The sequence below is a fragment of the Cyphomyrmex costatus genome, unplaced genomic scaffold (assembly GCF_001594065.2).
Source record: "Cyphomyrmex costatus isolate MS0001 unplaced genomic scaffold, Ccosl1.0 scaffold494, whole genome shotgun sequence".
Taxonomy (NCBI): domain Eukaryota; kingdom Metazoa; phylum Arthropoda; class Insecta; order Hymenoptera; family Formicidae; genus Cyphomyrmex; species Cyphomyrmex costatus.
Window position 1 is genome coordinate 188143 of NW_017279223.1, and position 18812 is coordinate 206954.

At 32.1% G+C, this 18812-nt stretch overlaps 3 protein-coding genes across 4 annotated transcripts in view; 1 reads left to right on the plus strand and 2 right to left on the minus strand.

Moving 5' to 3' along the window:
• Positions 1 to 1492, minus strand: part of LOC108778184 (phospholipid scramblase 1) — a 22182-nt gene extending 20690 nt beyond the window's left edge. The window contains exon 1 of one of the 2 annotated variants that reach the window (XM_018545292.1): positions 1423 to 1492. The gene's annotated coding sequence lies outside the window, so the exon portion shown is untranslated. Of the gene's footprint in view, positions 1 to 1206 lie in introns of both variants that reach the window. The other variant, XM_018545290.1, reaches the window with a different exon arrangement.
• A 3572-nt stretch (positions 1493 to 5064) lies between these two features.
• On the plus strand, positions 5065 to 5710 carry Rap2l (Ras-associated protein 2-like). Its single transcript, XM_018545295.1, has one exon. It carries the CDS (start codon positions 5165 to 5167, stop codon positions 5708 to 5710), a length of 546 nt encoding a protein of 181 aa, XP_018400797.1. The 5' UTR covers positions 5065 to 5164.
• A 6638-nt stretch (positions 5711 to 12348) lies between these two features.
• LOC108778181 (uncharacterized) overlaps positions 12349 to 18812 on the minus strand; it is a 28750-nt gene continuing 22286 nt past the window's right edge. Inside the window, exons 2-5 of the mRNA XM_018545287.1 lie at positions 17437 to 17809; positions 14841 to 16235; positions 13227 to 14203; positions 12349 to 12565 (exon numbers count right to left, since the gene is read on the minus strand). Coding sequence (XP_018400789.1) covers positions 12406 to 12565; positions 13227 to 14203; positions 14841 to 16235; positions 17437 to 17809 — 2905 coding nt within the window. The 3' untranslated portion in view covers positions 12349 to 12405. The remainder of the gene's footprint in view (positions 12566 to 13226; positions 14204 to 14840; positions 16236 to 17436; positions 17810 to 18812) is intronic.

Sequence of the window (18812 nt, forward strand, 5' to 3'; positions counted from 1 at the left end):
TATATATACCTATATACTTTTATATATAATCATAATCTTTAATTAATATTGTATAATTATTCGGTAATATGTATATCATAAAATAATTGTGATAAGAAGTTGCATTTTTAATTAATTCTTAACAAAAATTCAAAATTGTTATTAAAGATGTTAAGACGGTTTTCATTTTTAAAGATTATTATTTTAGTAATTGATGTAGAGAATCGCCTTGAAAATATATGAAGTAACTTATATATAGGTTCTGCAAAACTTTATCTCTCATTTGCGAAACACCTCAAATTACGAAGCGCCAGGTAGTCATTAAAGAGCTCATTGTTGCAACGCTGCGTGGCATCGCGGTGTGTAGTTCTTTAAACATTTATGAAACCCTATTACGCGGTTCTAAATAATGTATTTCAACTTGCATGATCTTACAACAAGAATATAAATGTTATATCTTGCGTATATTTTGTTTCCAATGTATCCCAGACAACACACAATATTTATAAAATATTTATAGCATTTACTATCACATTTTATATTAAATATTTCGTAATATTTGTAACAAATGTTACAATCTGTGCAATCTAAAAGATTACAAAAATATTTAAAAAATCTTTATAAATATTTCGTAAAATATTTGTAAATTATACAAATATTACGAAATATTTAATTTAATGTGATAGTACATGCTATAAAAACACTTGATGAGACATTATAACAATCCAAGTAAAAAATATTTATTAGAAATATTTATTTATTGGGAGTACAAATTAGTTCGGTCCGTCTTTTCCAAAAGATGATCGCCTCCAAAGACGAGTCATTTTTTCGAGATGGAATTCGAAAATTGCCTGAGAGATGGGAAAAAGTAGTAACCAGCGATGGACAATACTTTAATTAATCCGTTCATTCATTGTTTTGAAATAAATGCATTTTTTAATACAAAAAACGGACCAAACTAATTTGTACACCTATTTATATTTATATTGTAATCTTTATGCTCTATTATATTAATATATTCATATTAAAATATATTAATATATTTTCAATATTATATAAACAGATTGTTTTATATATTAATATATATCTATCATATCATTATATATCTATTAATAATTTATATATTATGTATTAATTATATCATATCTAATTTTTATTATAATATTAAAAATACCTACAATTGATATAAAATATAATTTATAGAAAACGATTATGTGTCATTCTTACTCTGCCGCTCGCCCCTTGTCAATGGAGAGTATCTTGAAGTTTTTAATTTGTTTTTTTTTTTTTAGAGTTAGTGGCCGTTTGTGCGCGGTAGAACCTCGGTGAATTTACGATGTCACAAGTAACCATGCGTGTACGTGTGAGCAATGTACGCGTACATATGCTAGTCATAAGTATCGCACACTCTATAACACGAACGCTAGGAGAGATGCAACTCACTCCTCCTCGGCTGCTCCTCGGCGAGGCAAGGTCGTGGATAGCGTTGTCTCTGACAGATACGAGAGAGTGACACTCGTATCCGGTGAGCCGAAGGGAAGCTTCACGGCTGTCACCGTTCGTTTCCCTTCCTTCGCCCCTCCGCCTGTTGCTGGAAAATTCCGAGTTCATTTCTTCTGCACTCTTTTTTACAACGAGATTTGTGTGCCCGAATATTATTATTGCTGCGTCTCGTGGAGATAAAGAAGCGAGGCCGAGAGCGTGGAAACCGTGGCTAAAACAAATTTCGGAGTTACATATATGTATGTGTTGAACGCTAATTTTTGCGTTTTAAAGAAAAAAGAAGGAAAAGGCACGAGTGTGGAGAAAGTACATGGCAGTGCAGGGCAAGGAACAGGTGTTTCGAGCCGATCGCTATGATGGCACGCGATTGGCTCGAACCCATCGAGGTAACCAATCGACGCACGATCCGTTTGAGAACGCATCTTGAAGTCTCGGCGATTTTCCCCGCCGCGACCCACGGAGCTGAACCGCGCATAACTTCACGATTATTTACCGTCGATTATTATGGAGCGAGCTATTTTTTGCTTACAGCAATTTAAAACGGGTACTGGAAGGTATGATTACAGTCCGGCTACCAATAATTATTTTTAACTCATCATTTACACACCACTTTTTACTGATGTGTTTTGAATGACGCTATGAAAAAGGAAGGAAATCACGCGATTTTTCGCTTCCAATGCGATACGATTGCAGCCAAAGTTCGATTAATTTCATAATAAACTTCGATCAGTCGCACTATATTGCATATTAAAAGTTGCTTATTGATATAAAAATATTTTCAATAATATTCCAGTAAACAAGTCGATATTATTCGTCATCATTTTGACGTCACAATGACGTATTTTGTACGTGATTTTCCAGTAAATAAAAATCGATTAAAATGATTCTTTTCAACGTTCGCGAATACCTCCGAAAATCTGAATCCATTTCAATGCCCAATGTCTGTTTATTTATTTTACACTATAGGAATTGCACGAAGCACATTTTCTATACCTTTCAATTAAAAAATAAGTTCATCTTTTTAAAATGGATTGTGAATAATGCTCATTCAAAATTCTAGTTAGGCAATGTTTTTTAATCCAATAATTGAATCCAAAAAAGCATTTTTCCGTTTAAAATACGCACTTGTTTACTGGATTTACATTAGAATGACGTTAACATCAGTTTGTTTACTAGATTTTCATAATAAAATAATACGTTATATATTAATTCTACTAAATGACGTGACAATAATATTATTATCAGGTATTTAATTTGTTCTAAGTATTTTTTTATAATCATATATATGCCTTTTATATTTACCTAATTGCTATATAATTTCACATGTGTTAGCAGTTTTTAAAATTATAGACTAATCTAGTGTAATGCATAAATGATAGAATTTCTTGTTAATTTAACTTATTGAGTAGGGATTTACGTATTTCATATACAAATTTTCCAGGGATTTTCTATGTTCGGAGAACATCCTGTATGTCCTATTAATTAAGGCGGACGTTCTTATTATATAAAATGTATTGTATGAGACAATAATGAAAACAATATATTAGAAATAGCAGTAAATATTAATAAATTAAAGTAATGTAAAAATTGTTATTATATTATTAAAATGTTTGAAATAAGGCTCAATATGTTTTTAACAATTAGATAATATAGAGAAAGAGGGCAATAAGCCAATAAATTATTTTACGTTAAAAATCTTTTTAAATTAATTTAATATATTGCGAAGAATATCACGTAATTATGGCGTTTCGTCCCAGCTTCCACTACTGGACTCATCAGTAAGGTATTGTAGTGGAAGCCTACCTTAGACGCCTGTTTAAGTTATTAGATATACAGATATACGCGCATCCAAGCATTTGCGAGAATTTTTTGCGAATATCTATAGATCTCTGATGGCGAGTCGACGTAGTAATATTCTTCGCAATATATTTATTCAAAGTAATATATGTATTACCCTCCCGCGCCGCCGCGTGCATTGCGCGCCGAACAATCGTCGGTCTTGAAACGCAACTCTATCTGAAAATTCCCCCCAAATTGCGCGCCGAACTATCGTCGGTCTTGAAACGCAATTCTAATAATCTGAAATAACGTCCCCTTAATCAAATTATTTTAAACGCTTCATTTCGCCCGCGTGAATTATAAATAACAATTAAACGTAATATTTACAATAATATAAAATAAGGCCCAATAAAACAATAGGAGTAATAATAAGGGCAATGAGCCAAATACTGAACGCAACAGAAATTTTCAAATTAAGTATAATATAAAATTTAAAATTTTAAATTTAATACAGACGTTTCGATCGGGTCATCTTCAATGTAACAAAAATAAATTATAAAATTTCGGTGTCGCGCGCAAATAAATAAATGTAATGTCAGGAAATTATTCGCATCTTGAAATTGTAGTCATCAAGTTAATCCATCAATAACAGTAAATTCATTTGTAATATTTACATCTTGTATCTTATTTTATTCAATGTGAGTTAGGTTTCTATACTTATTTATAATATTTATTCCTGATATTCCTTTTAATCCATTGCGTATCTCTAATATAACTTGTCGCAGAATTGTATTAATATGTACAAAATTACCAATTTTTGTCCGACATACGAAAGGAAAGATATATATCATTAATAAATTAGGATTTACGAGTAATCGTCGAGTAAGTTAATCGGAGTTTGGTTGGAATTAAAAAAAAAAAACACTCTAAATTTATTTAAGTTTATTATTTAATAAATTCAAGCGAAAGGAATTGTTGATTCGAATTTAATCCACGAAACGAGAATGGAAAAGTAGTTGCCGAGTCGAATAGCGAACAGCGAGCGCTGCGTCTCCGACGGCACAGTCAACTGTTGCAAAAATACACGGACGTAGAGAGCGCGTGTTTTCGAGGCCTACGACATCTAGAGTACGCGCACAGTCGATGATCTGCGCGACGTGACGTTCATTCGAAGAAAGGCGGACTGACGGCGACGATAAGATGGCGGCTAAGCGCACGTCAGATCGCGGCTGAGCGTTCGGAGCGCAGCGGGGTCCGAGGGGCCAGGAGGGGGGGCATAGGCAGGAAGAGGAGGTAGGCGAGCGAACGCAAGCAGGCACGGATGAGAGTCTGTGTCGTCGTATACGTGCCTGCGTATAGAACGTGCGGCGGAGAGACACGGCCTGTTTCGTCATGTCCTGGCGTAGCCGCGTAGTCGCCGTAATATCCAGGCAGCCTACCTACGAGACGGCGCAGGTCGATTTTCGTTTCGCGTGATCTCTCTCTCTCTCTCTCTCTCAGCCAGACCACGGCCAGTTTCGTCGATGCCTTTGTTCGCGACCGGGAGGAGGAGGACGGGCGCGGATTGCCGTCGCGACGAGGCGAAGACGAGGACGAGGGCGAAGAGGAGCCCATAGCCTAGCAGCCTAGCCACAGTGGAAGTGTGAAAAGTGTGCATCCTCGCGAGAGAGAAGGTGCGATAATCTTGCTCCGACTTGCTCTGTCTTTCTCTCTCTCTCTCTCTCTCTCTCTCTCTCTCTCTCTCTCGCGCTCTCTGCTTCGTGTCTCTCTCTCTCTCGAGTGAAACGGCGCTTCACACCCCGGCGCGGTCCTGGACACGTCTAGGAGGTGGTGGCGGCGACGTCGTAGAAGGAGGAGGCGCGGAGGAGCCGACGGCGACGACGACGACGACGGCGGCGGCGAGATGCGCGAGTTCAAGGTGGTGGTCCTCGGCTCGGGCGGGGTGGGCAAGAGCGCGCTCACCGTCCAATTCGTGTCCGGCTGCTTCATGGAGAAGTACGACCCGACGATCGAGGATTTCTACCGCAAGGAGATCGAGGTGGACAACTCGCCGTGCGTCCTCGAGATCCTCGACACCGCCGGTACCGAGCAGTTCGCGTCGATGCGCGACCTGTACATCAAGAACGGCCAGGGTTTCGTCGTGGTGTACAGCTTGACGAATCATCAGACCTTTCAGGACATCAGGGCGATGAAGGAGCTGATTACGCGCGTCAAGGGTACGGAACGCGTCCCGGTGCTCCTCGTGGCGAACAAGCTCGATCTGGAGCATCAGCGGGAGGTTGGCACCGAGGAGGGCCACCAGCTCGCGCAGCTCTGGGGCTGTCCGTTCGTCGAGGCGAGCGCCAAGAACCGTACCAACGTCAACGAGATGTTCGCCGAGATTGTGCGCGAGATGAACTTCAGTCCCGAGAAAGAGAAGAAGACCTATTGCTGTTGCAGTGTCCTCTAATACTTAATCAAAATCCACGTTCGCCCGGATTACCTTCCACCCGCGAACCGAACCAAGGTGATGATGGAGGTATTATACAGTGTGTACAGTGCTTCGGGGAAGGAGCTCGTCGACGACGTTAACACGTCGTCGGCGTGTTCTTTCGCCGTCCTGCTAGGAAGATTCCTTTCACATCTCTCCCTTGGCCTGCTGAGGAACATGCTGAGGGAAGATGATACAGTGTACAGTGGCTTATGGGCAGAGCTCTCGTCAACGTGTTATCGTCGCATCGTCCTGGAGGATCTCCCTTCGAAGAATCATCTTTTGCAAGTCTTATCGACCTTGAGATGTGCCACCGTGCATCTGTCAAGGCTAGCTTGTATCGGACGCTGTACGAATTCTCCAAAAGGGAAATTATGATTCTCCTCTTCTTTTCTAACTTTCGAAAGACCGTCCGGCGAGAGACGGCCGTTAAACATAGATATTTTATTATACGCGAATAGTATTATGTATGTAATATTATTGTAATATATATACATATATATATATATAAATAATATAGATAAGATAGAAAGAGCGAGCAAAAGGTAGCTTTTCCTCGGCAAAAGGACCAATACTCCGCTCGCGAAAAAGGAGAAGGTGTTGTTGAAAACCGTAAAACCAAACTCGATATCGGCTTTCTGCTCAATTTTAGACAGAACCGTCGCACGTAGGTTCGCGTTCTCGTCCACAAATGGAGATATTTAGGTGCTGCGCGCAGAAAGAAAGAGAGATTATTCGCAGACTTTGAAGGAATCACTGTGATGGTCGTTCTAGCATGGTGGTAGTTTCAGCGATAACTAAATGTTTGAGTGCAGCTTAATTCTGTACGCATAATTTGTATGCAGTCGTGCGAAGGCTATGCAATCCATCTGATTCGATAAAAGTGGTTAGGTTTTGAGAGTACTCTTCTCTGTGCAATTGTTCTGTGTTAATTTAAGCTAAGGAGGCTGATTAGCGAGATATTGTCTAAACATTTTTGTACGAGACGTTGTTAGTGACATTTATACACAGGGTGTTTCACCTTTAATCATTTGGAATGTCTTCGTTATTCTTAAGGAGATACGGAAAAGTGTTTCAAAAACAAATTATTCAATTTCAGGGAAATTGTCATTTCGATGATAATACTTGTCCCCTCAAATTGAATGATCTGTTTCTGAAACATTTTTTAAAATGTTTCAAGATATTTCAAATGATTAAAATCATTCTGTATGCCGGTTGTACAGTCCTAACATTCAACTATTTTACTGTGCATAAGAGAAAAGCACTGAGAATGAAGTTTTATACGCGACACCTCAGTGGTTAACGGATAATCCAGCTGTTGTGAGATTTCTTGTGATCCAATTGTGTAGCAAGTACTAATACCTTATTTTTGTTTTGCTTTAATGTCTGTTCCATGATGTTTGATACAGCGCGCAATACCGTATTTGCAAACTCTGATGCGCAGAAGTGTGCAAAAACTAATATGTCGTGATGATTACAGAATTTAATAAACTAAGGGCCAAAGACTTGCCTCTAGTTTGTTGAAATGTAACATTGCAGATAATATTATATAAATACGATGACGGGAAAATATTAAGAGAAACGTTTCGTAAAGAGATAGTTAACGTAACAATGTCAATCTAAACTTGTAATTTGTAAGCTTTATACGGTAAAAAAAAAAAATTTGTACTACATAGGCCGCAAGACTGCACATTCGATCACTATGGGATTGATGATGGTTTTTTTAACGAGTGATCTTATACACCAATGACAGAGCACAATAGTAGAATTAGAAATCTCCGGAAGGTGCGCCGGTTTTTCGCATTGATCCCTTCAACTGCAAAAATCACATACGTGCTTTTATTCATCGCTCACAATGATTACACCAATGTGAAAAGTATCGTAATAACAAGACTGTGACTTCTTTTCAAAAGTATTCTTTTTATCCTTGAGGCCTCGTGAAAAACCACAGTATCCGAATAAAACTTCTTTAATTGGTTCATCAAAGATGTTTAAAAAAAAGAATAATCATGAATATTCGAAAATACAGTTACAATACTTTTCGTTGTTGGCATTATGCTTTCGAAGAGAAGAAATCCAGAAGGATCTCGCAATCGTTTAAAACTGTCGTCGAATTTCCGAAGTAATTGATGAATGTAAGAGAAGCTGGCGAGCAATGGCACTCCTTCTCATAAGATTGATCAATTTTAAAATTTCGAAAAAAATTACACACTTATTTTAGAAACATATTTGCAATGTGAAGAAATTCTACAGATATGAGATTATAGCATTGATTTTTTTAGATTATTTCACAATCATTTTTCGTTGTAAATTTACATCTAATTATGTTCTATAAGTTATCTTTTTAGATTTCTATTCTTTATGTTGTGATTTCGATAGATGGTGATGTATTACTTGCGCATTTCTAATAAGATATAACTCATGGAAATTTCTATTTCGTTTCGTTAATTTTTTATTATAGTAGAAGATTTGACTAAATCCTTTTTATAAACACTCGATTAATTTTATGAATAACCATAGAGCGGCAAATAATGTGTGTAATTTTTCTCATGTAATCACACACAAAATCGTTTCTCGACAAGCGTATCGTAACAACGTTTATTATATTATTCAATGCATTGCCATTTAACTCTCGAATGTGTATTATTGGAGAAATATTTTTACTTTTTCATGATATTTTTATTTACTGAGATCGAATCTTTTCTGTCTTCTAAATTTAATTTTTAGAGGAACTCAAATTATATCTTTACGTAATTGTAGTGTGAATTCTTTACGAAAAAATTCTTAGGAAGCACATCTGAGGGTTAAACGCATAAGTAAAGGATGATGAAGATTGTTTGAGATTAATATCTTTTTGTCTAATTTTCCCGAAGGATATTCTGCTTCTATGACAAAGATGTATTTGTAATTTTGTATAGACCTCCGCATTCTAATTTGTAACGCAGTGTTATGAATTTTAAAGCAATTATATTGTTCGAATAGTATACGCGCGATACTATTTTCCAATTTTCGGAGAAAGTTGCGAGAATTAAGAGTTAAAGAAAAAAAGGAATAAAATAAGATGAGAATGAACTGATGTACAGTATTTCTACGATTGATAGTTAGAGCGTTCTTAGGTATATCGAGAAGAGATAATTGTTCATATAATACTTCGAACGAGCGTTTAATGTTGAACAACGCAAAGACCCTTTCGGTATACTTTTTTCGAATGGTGCTCTCTGTAGTTTATTCCGGGCCCTAATATTAGAAAGGAAAACAAGTAAAGAAAAAAGAATTTGCTGAGGCGCCGGAAACCGGCGCGGTCGTGAGTTTATCTCGCGGTTCGCGAGAGATGAAGGATAAGAGCAGGCGAAGTGGTTTCATGAAGCCACGCTATTTTGTCACAATAACGTGGAAAATTCTTAGTCTCGCTGTGATCCCGTAGTCGTAACATCGCACCTTTTGTATATCGGATAACAATAATCGAAGTCTTCACCCGGCTTCGATCGGAGGGCCTCTTTATAAAGCGTTTTCATCGTCGTCGCCTCTGACTTGTACACTTTCTTGCGTTTTTCGCCCTGTTTTATATACATACGAAATATGTATAAATACACACGTGGTATGAAGTACGGATCATATATATAAAGGACGCACAAGGCCGTCGTCTGCCTAGATAGCTCACCAAGTATTTGATATACTTGAAAAATCTATTTATATATTTATATGAGAAGAGGTCACGCCGCGTGCCTCTCGCGCGTCCAATTCACGCGAGATTTGCGAGATTGTGCGCGCGCTATTTTTTTTTTTTTTTTTCCCCAAGACGACGGTCTTGAAACCGTTGCCGCATGAATGATCTACGACATGAATTCTAATAAAATCACTTTTATTTGGGGAGCTATCGCCGGCGGAGAAGCGTCAAAGGAAAAAAAAAGAGAGAGAGGATTGCGCCATACCTGGAGTCGGCCAGCATATCATACATCTAAGGACCAGAATTGTTTTTCTTTTCTTAATTCACTTTACTTATAATCGGTGCGAATCAGTTATTATATATCTACATGTCGAAGAAAAAGATCGAAAGAGGAAGATGTAATGTGCAAAGACGTATACACTGTAATTCACATACAGTTGCAGACACATGCGCATTTGTCACGTAACCGGGTCACGCACATATTAATTAGTAATTGGAGAAAAGATAAAGAGAGAAAAAAAAGAAAAACACCACGATTTAGATATGTGTATATCGGCCTTTCAGTACTATTACCTACGTATATATACATATATATATATATATATATATATCTGATATATTGAGTACGAAATGCGTTATATATTTTTTACAATGTGAAAAATCTGTAAATATATAATATAGCGAGTCGAAGTATATATATATATATATAAATATAATAAAAGATAATTATCTTGAAACTTCCGAAAGAAATACGAAGTATTTCAGAGTGAATATCTTTTATTCGCGAAAGAAAAAGAAAATGTGCATTGCACACTGGACTAAGTGCAGTCTCGTTCTTTCGTGCATAATTGTGTAGAATTTTATTATAAGTTAAAAAATCACATGAGACGAAACTAGAATGCTACAATACAGAATCATTTTCTTGTTACATATTGCTATTTTTTTTCCTTCGTAGCAAGAGATTGCTTGCTAATAATGATTTTAAAACATTCGAATTATATTTAAATCATTCTTGCGTAATGTGAAAAATTGCTTGCTCTAATAATTATTGTCTTAAAATATATCTGAATTATTTAAAAATATTCTTGGTCAAAAAGTATCATAGAATATTTTTTATTAACTGGACAACAAAGTGATAGATTTAATACGCTTTTATGTTGGAATACCAGCATGATGATCTAGTCATGAACGAATGAGTTAAGCACTCATAAGTCGTAATATGCATTCTTCAGATACTTCCTGAGCAAAAAATGTGATTTCTTTTTCTTATCCTATTGACAAAATATTTTTAATTAAAACATAATTGTTGTAGAAGTATCGAAGTTGACTCTTAGGTTCTGTTTATCTAATAATTTATTATATTTTTAAATTTTAATTTTACAAGAAATTTAAACTTAGAAGTCTTCAAAATAATGCACATTTTTTCTTTCTTCGCAATTCTTGTTTCTTTTTTTTTTTTTTACTTCTCATCATGGTATTTGACACAAATATAGTGTTAAAATTTTAGGTATTGTCCTGCGCCGAAAACTGAGTGTATACATACATCTTTTTCCAAACTCAAAAGAGCGTATAATCTTACTGTTTCGATCGATTTCATTTTAAATTTTTTTTTTCGGAATCATGCTCGAACTTAAAATTATTTACACAAAAAAAATCAATTTAAGTTGTTACTTTTAAGTTCGTAATGTAATGTCAAAATATATCGAATTTATTAGAGAATTACTCGTCATTCGGTTTGTACGATGACAAAATTTCATATTTGTGATTAAGGAAAAGACTCAATTAAGCTAAAGCTCGCCTATATGGTTCAAATAAAATTTTTTTATATTTCATTTTGTATCTCTTGCACATGTATTTTATTAATTAATTATCAGTCCAACGCTCATCACATATTTACATTCATTATTGTACATGAGGTAGACTCAAGACCCGTTTGCAAATGGAAAATCGCTATTCGCAATGACGAAATGTGAATCAGTTCTTTTATACAGTTGAGAAATCTTTCATTGCCTCCATGTCACGTTATACTATATCTATTTTTACAAATACTGAATTATTAAAATATCACATAATTTACACGAGAGTGAACACATTTTTCCCGAGAGAGAGAGAGATAGATAAAAATCTATTTAAATACAAATGGAAGCAATGAAAAGTATCATAACTTGCAATATTCAAATTGTAACTTTTTTAGGAGAATTTTTTGTACAATGTTATATATATATATCCATTTTTTTTAAATCAAAAAGTTTGAACAAATTTTAGTATATAGAAACAGTGTTAAATATAAATCGCTGAATGAATATAAAACTATATACTATATATATATTGATGTTACAACATTTGTTGCGTATATATACATTGGAAAATTATTATAAATAAAGACGCACAGTGTCATCACAAAATGTATAAGTGCAGTTACAATACTATTCATTGTACAGAAAACTTCTTTAAAATAATTTTTTTTATCTCTCGTATATGGTACTAGATTTATATAATACATCACTCCGATATTTAACGGTAAGTATTCTAAGATAATCAATATTTAGTTAAAAAAAAAATAATTATGAGAAGCCCCGATCAAATGTCTTAAAAAATTGAGCAAAGTATATTTAAGAATAAAGGTAAGTATTTTAGTAAAATATACATTCGTATTCTTTTTCTTTTCAATAACACAGAAATTAAAAAAATTTCTTTTTTTAATAAAAGTGAATCTTTTTAAAATTTCTACATTTTCACATTTATAAAAAAATTGTATAGTATTTTTCAAACATTCAATCAACAATACGTAATTTTACGAATAGTTAATAGTTAAATATAGAGTATTTAATATAAAAAAACAATCCACGAAAACTAATAATGATAATATACAGTAAAAAAATGCTTTATGTTCAATCTTCAATTTCATACAAGAAAGATTGATTCAATATATTGAAAAAATGTAGGAATCTCTCACAAATAAGATGTACTTTATAACATTGAGAAAAAAATTCTTTTTTGTATAAAATTATATATTTGCTCGATGATCGTTTATGACTCGACTTATGAAGTATCTGTGCACTGTATCGTCAATACAATTACATACGAATTGGTACGCCTTGAACATGTCATTTGCAGTAGACACGAAATGCAACGAACTGGCACCTTCTAAATTGTTCAAACTCTCACTGAAACATATATAAAAAATATGTACTTTTTACAATACATTTTATCTAAAATATATATAAATTCTATATTTTATAATACATATGTTCTCTTATTTTGTAACATTCCGATATATATTATTTATATATTATAGTATTATTAGTATAATGCACTATGTGTTTTTATTTTCTCTTTTCTATATATATCACAAACATTTAAAACCAATATTTCTGATACTTATAAATAATATTCTACACATATAATAAAAAGTTGTTTTTTTTTTAAATTTACAAGATTTGATAAAATACAATATGTAAAATAAATAAATAAAAAAGTTAATTTACAAATTAATTAAACACGATAATGTGTTACACTTTGTAGTTTAATAAAATTTTATTATTTTACAATATATAAAAAAATTTTAATTTAAAAGATAATGATAATTATTCACAAAGCTTTCTCAGAAAGTCGCTTTTAAGAAGTATTGCATTATTTCAAAATATCACGTATTCTTCTCAAATATAATTCAAAAGCTTTAAAAATTTAATTTTATGTTCCTCAACATTAACATTAAATAACAAATAAAATTTATATGAATAAAAAATTGAAAAACAAAAGTAAAAAAATGAAAATAGTTATTCTAAAAAACTAACTAAAAAAAGAAAAATACTAATATTCACTCACTTGATTTTTTCAGATCGTACAAAGTATACTTCGATTAATTCGCTGATTTTGCGAAAATAATCTCTAATCCTGGAATTTGCATCGACGCACATGTTGCTGATCTGCTCGAGCAAATTATTATATATATTACAGTATTGTGTCTCGTTGACTATACTCTTCAAGGAGAATAGAGTTCTTGATAGGGTATTGAAGATTATTTCCTGATTCTTATATATCTGTTGGTGCTTGAGGAATAAGAGTGTGTCACAATAGTGAACGAGGGCACGTAAAAGCGAAACAAATGAGTCTTTAGGAAAGGTATCTGTAAAGACTAAGGTAAGCTGCATCGCCTCGGCAGTAATGTGCAATACATTCTCATATGCTTCTAATTCGTTGGCCCAACCAAAGTAAGACCAGGATACTATTGTCATCTCGATAGCAAAGTTCTTGTACTCTTCTTCAGTGGCATGCAGCATCATGTGACGTAATAAGGCTTTCTGATCAATTTGGAAGGAGTCGCGCAAGTTGGATTCACGTTGCGAATTCGTGTATATTAGTTGATATGTGGTGAAGCAACGTCTTTTATAGTTCTGGATTACGTCCTGCACAGTACCGCGTAGAATTTTTTGTAACAAAGGAGCCAATAATATTTGATCGATCGGTTCCACAATGTTATTAACTTTTTTCATGATTTCGCTCTGATTTTTCAACGTCAACAGATTCGACCGGGCAAATAAAAGATTTAAAATCATTGTTCCACGGTCCAATAAATTGTTTACGATGCTTCTTAAATGCACTAGATTGCATTTTCTTAATAGTGACATCTTCTTGATTAATTCTACGATTAGCAACACATAATTTGTTCTGTGCGTGCAGATTTTTTTCTTTAGAATGGAGTACATATGTATCAATATAGAAAGCAGATTCGAACAATTGAAAGTATCACAGATCAGGCAGGGAATATAAACGTTGTTTAACAGATCATCCGGAGTGATTGCCTAAAAAAAAAATAAAAAATTAAAATACAGTTCCAACAAAATTAAAAAATAAAATCCAAAGAAGAATACAAATTACTATTAAATAGATGTGTTTCAATTATACTAATGGTTAGTATGGAGACAAATATTTTGAATACAGTTTTAGATATGCTGTAACAATATTGGCTATAAAGAGATTAATAATTTTTTTTTTAATTATGAATCAATACTAAATGAGAATAGATTATTTTAAACAAACGTCTCTAAAAAAATAAAATAAAGAAGATTGCTCATTAAAAAGGTTTTAAAAAATTTCATAATCTTAGAAAAAAATATAATACATGCGACAAATTTTTAATACCATGTAACAAAAAACATTGTATACATCATATTTCTCTTCTCAAACTACTTTTTCTGGTCCAAACAATTTTTTCATAAAATTTACTTTTTTGAAATGCAATTTATAAAAAATAATCTATTCGATACATATGCACGCACGCACATAAATATATATAGATAGATATAAAAAGAAATTTATATACATGCTCTCTAATATATAAAAATAGTAAATAAAGGACAGAATTTGTATAAATAATAAATTTGATAAACATCTGCCTCTATATATAATGCTTAATTCATTTATAACATTATACATTACCTCTTTTTGAAGTACATCATTTATAAACGTTGTAAATTGCTTGTAACACCACGTAGAGTGATCATGTTGCCAAATATTTTTCAAAATATATGTCAGCAAGTTATCTTGATCATCTAATTTCACAATGAAAAACCCATATAGAAAATATGTTTGCTGTTTTTTATACATAACATTTTGGTATTCTATCTCAGTACTGCCTATTGCGATTCTCACCAGAGTAGTTAACACTTTCTTCGGATTCAACATAACAAAGATCAAAATTATACGAAATTCCTGAAGTTCGCATACGTTTAAGTTGCTTTCTATATATGTTTTAAAATGTTCATTATTGAACAAAAGTGTTAAACGATTGTCATAAAAGTGTTGAAATATGTATAGTAATATGATATGATACATATCCGACAGTTGTTGCTGTGTCAATATCTTCAATACTATTATATAGGCTTGATATTTCTCTTCATAATCGTTCATATTTTCGAATATATAATGAAGATATTCAAGTAGAGTACTAACGTCTTGCACATTTAATAACTCTGTTTTTCTGCTTATAAATTGCAATACAGACAGATTCCATTTCTTATAATATTTCATCAATTCTTTCATATCATCCAATTTGCCATTCTCAATGCTATGACAGAGTTCTTCAAGAGTTAAAGTAGGCTCTTCAGGTTTCTTCGGACCTACAAGTTGCTCTAGACAATGGAGCAGATGATCATTCGTCGACAAAAATTCATTCTGCTTTGTAAATTCTATAAAGTAGTGACACTCGATAATAATAGCGCGCTGTAGTGAAATTGTGATGTTTTCATTATCATCGACTTCCGCCCAGTTCATAAACTCCAAACAATCAACTTGCTTGATTTGATTTAGAAGAAGAGCAATCAATTCCTGATCCAGTGTTGCTATAATAGACTTTACCTTGTCGATAGGAAGTTTCCAAAAATAATCCGTACGGCCATCGGTATTACCATATGTGATCTCGAACAATTTCAACCGATCATGTTTGATCGGAAAATTTTTAGTCTTGTAGCACATGCACATTCTGATATAACGAAGTACGTCTTTTAGAAGAATACCATGTTGCACATATTTTTCCTGGTTAGGTGACTTGAGGGTAACAAATTTGGAGCCAACAATATCAAGCAATGTTTGAAAATGCGCTACTAATTGAGAGACGATCTCTGTCACATTATATTTTGACAGCACGCCAAAGTGCAGCCATAGACATCTGTAATACAATTTGGATATCAGAAGGAAAACAAAGCGTTTAGCTCGTACAATTTCCAGGTCGTTTATACATCTGATAGTTATCTCCAGAATATCCACGCATAGATCCAATGGTAAATGCATAAGTGATTCAATCAATAAGTCCTCGCATTTCATGCGCCACATCATCTATACATATATATGCACAATATTATTCATATAATTTATACGATTATAATTATATAAATAAAATATATCAATAAGATTCTTATATTGTAAGAAATATTAAATATAATACAGTAATTATAATCTAATAATTATTATAATAATTAGAAAAATAAAGTATTTTCGTTAATAATAGTATAATATATTTATACATATAATGAATTAAATATAATTATATATATTTGTAATAAAGCTCACTAAATTTAAAAATAATTAAAAATAATTAAAAATACACACTTTTCTCTTCTCACTAAAGAATTTATCTAAACAAACAATTTTTTACTATTGTATAAACATAAAATTATTTAATATAATTTTTAAATATACACATGTACAATACATACATAGGGTCTCATTTTAATTACTGTAGGCCCTGTATATGTAAATCTCGAACAATATGGAAGATATAAAAGCTTCAGACAAAAATTATATCACTTGAGGGAGCTCAAATAATAAATAGTAAGATAATTAATTTTCCAAAATCATGAAGATTATTTAAAAAAATAGAATTATATGAATTTTTAAGTATAATTCTACATATAAACGTATTCAAAAAGGCCATAAAAAATCAATAATTTACTAGATATTTCGACATATTTTTTATTTTGACATAAAATGTAAAATAAACTACTGTATTAATTTTTTTATAATTGTGCAATACTTTCATATATGATATAAAACAATGAGATAAATCAATTGGTATAAAAAGAAACACATAATTGCTCAAAATAAATATGTAGTTGCATATTGTAATTTTTTACATAGGCAATTATGTGTTTTTATTACATCAATTGAATCCTGAATCACATTATTCTGTGTATAATTTTTTGAAAATATTGATTTTATCATTTTTGTCCCCTTCAAACTATATAACTTCTAAACTACTTTTTTATACAACTTCTGTTTAACGTGTTGCTCAGTATTTTTTATTTTTTATGATATTTGCCTGTGGCAATTAAAATAGAATCTTTTGTGTGTGTGTATTGCTATGCTCAAAATGAAAAATGATGTATTTATATAATTTATATAAATAAATTATATATAAAAAAATCTAAACAAATTGAGACAAAAAGAAATCAAAATGGAGTATTCAACATTCACTATATATATAAAATTATAAAATCAGCAACTTAATACATATTCTCATTATTAATATAAGGGTTACCTGGATAAAGAGATATGGCGATAAAGTAGGCCAAGAATGGACTATATGGCCAAGCATCAAGTCCTCTGCGAGAAAGGATTGTGAATAAAAATTAGTGTTCAACAAAAAATGGTTGTAACAGCCAATAACGGCTGGTGAAATATTGATACATGGTTTAGAACTGTCATTCTCATAGAATATTTTAATATTGTATATATTGAATTGTTTAACAATATCTAATAAGGCTTCTAACAATTCGTCAATGAAATGCGAAGTCTCTTCTGTGGCCCGAGATAAAATAAATTTTAATTGGCCATATTCCTGCTCTTTCTTAAGTAAGAATTTTTGTACTTGTTTAGGTAATTCTAGTATCATCTCCATCTTGAACAAAAACCTAAAAAGTATTCAAACATTATTTCATATACAATATATGTATCTAAATATAATAAGATAAATTTTAAAGAATATATAATAATATAAATACATAATATATGATAACATGTATAAATGTAACCATATTGTGTTAATAAAGAATATTTTAAATCTTATTTTGAAATTACCACAAAAAGATTAAAAAAACAAAACATTGAAAATTTAAATAATAAAAACATAATTACATCATATAAAATTAAAAGAATACACATATTGGATAAACTATCTTATTATTTAAAAAATTTTAAAGTTTAGAGATGTATGTACATAATATTAATATGATGAAAATAAAATTAAAATATAGACAATTACTACAAAATAAAAGTAGATTTTCTTCTCTTCAACAGAACATTTAAATATTAATAATTAAATAATGTAGTAACGTTTAAATAATATAACAAATATATGTAATAATGTTTTACAACAAAAAATTGGGTAATTATTTCATTATAACACGTCTCTTCAAAAATTGATAATACAAAAATACATATACAAATTTTAACTTACCGAGATTTTTTATTTAACGAATATTTCTCATTCGAAAATTGTCTCTTTTACATAAACATGGTGAACATTGTATCCTTTATTATACACAAGATTTCTCAATGTTGCAAAATTCTTTCAAGTCAATAATTATCAAACTGCTAAAGTTCGATCAAAATATTGTCAAATGCAAATCTATATTTATCAGTATATCGTTCATTTTTGTTGTTATTTAAATGAAAAGTTAATATACATTTATTATATAAATAGACACACAAATCAAAAGTAATTATTGCGACTAATTGTGATTCATATCGTATTCAATAATTAATTTTTTCAACAGAAACCGTTTTTCACCAACGCTGAGTCGCTGATTACTTGATCGGTCGATTTACTCATGGTGGAGAATGTGAAGCAATTGATGGATGCGCTTAGACCCCTGCGCCGCCGCTTCACGCCGCCGCCGCCGATAAATTATTATC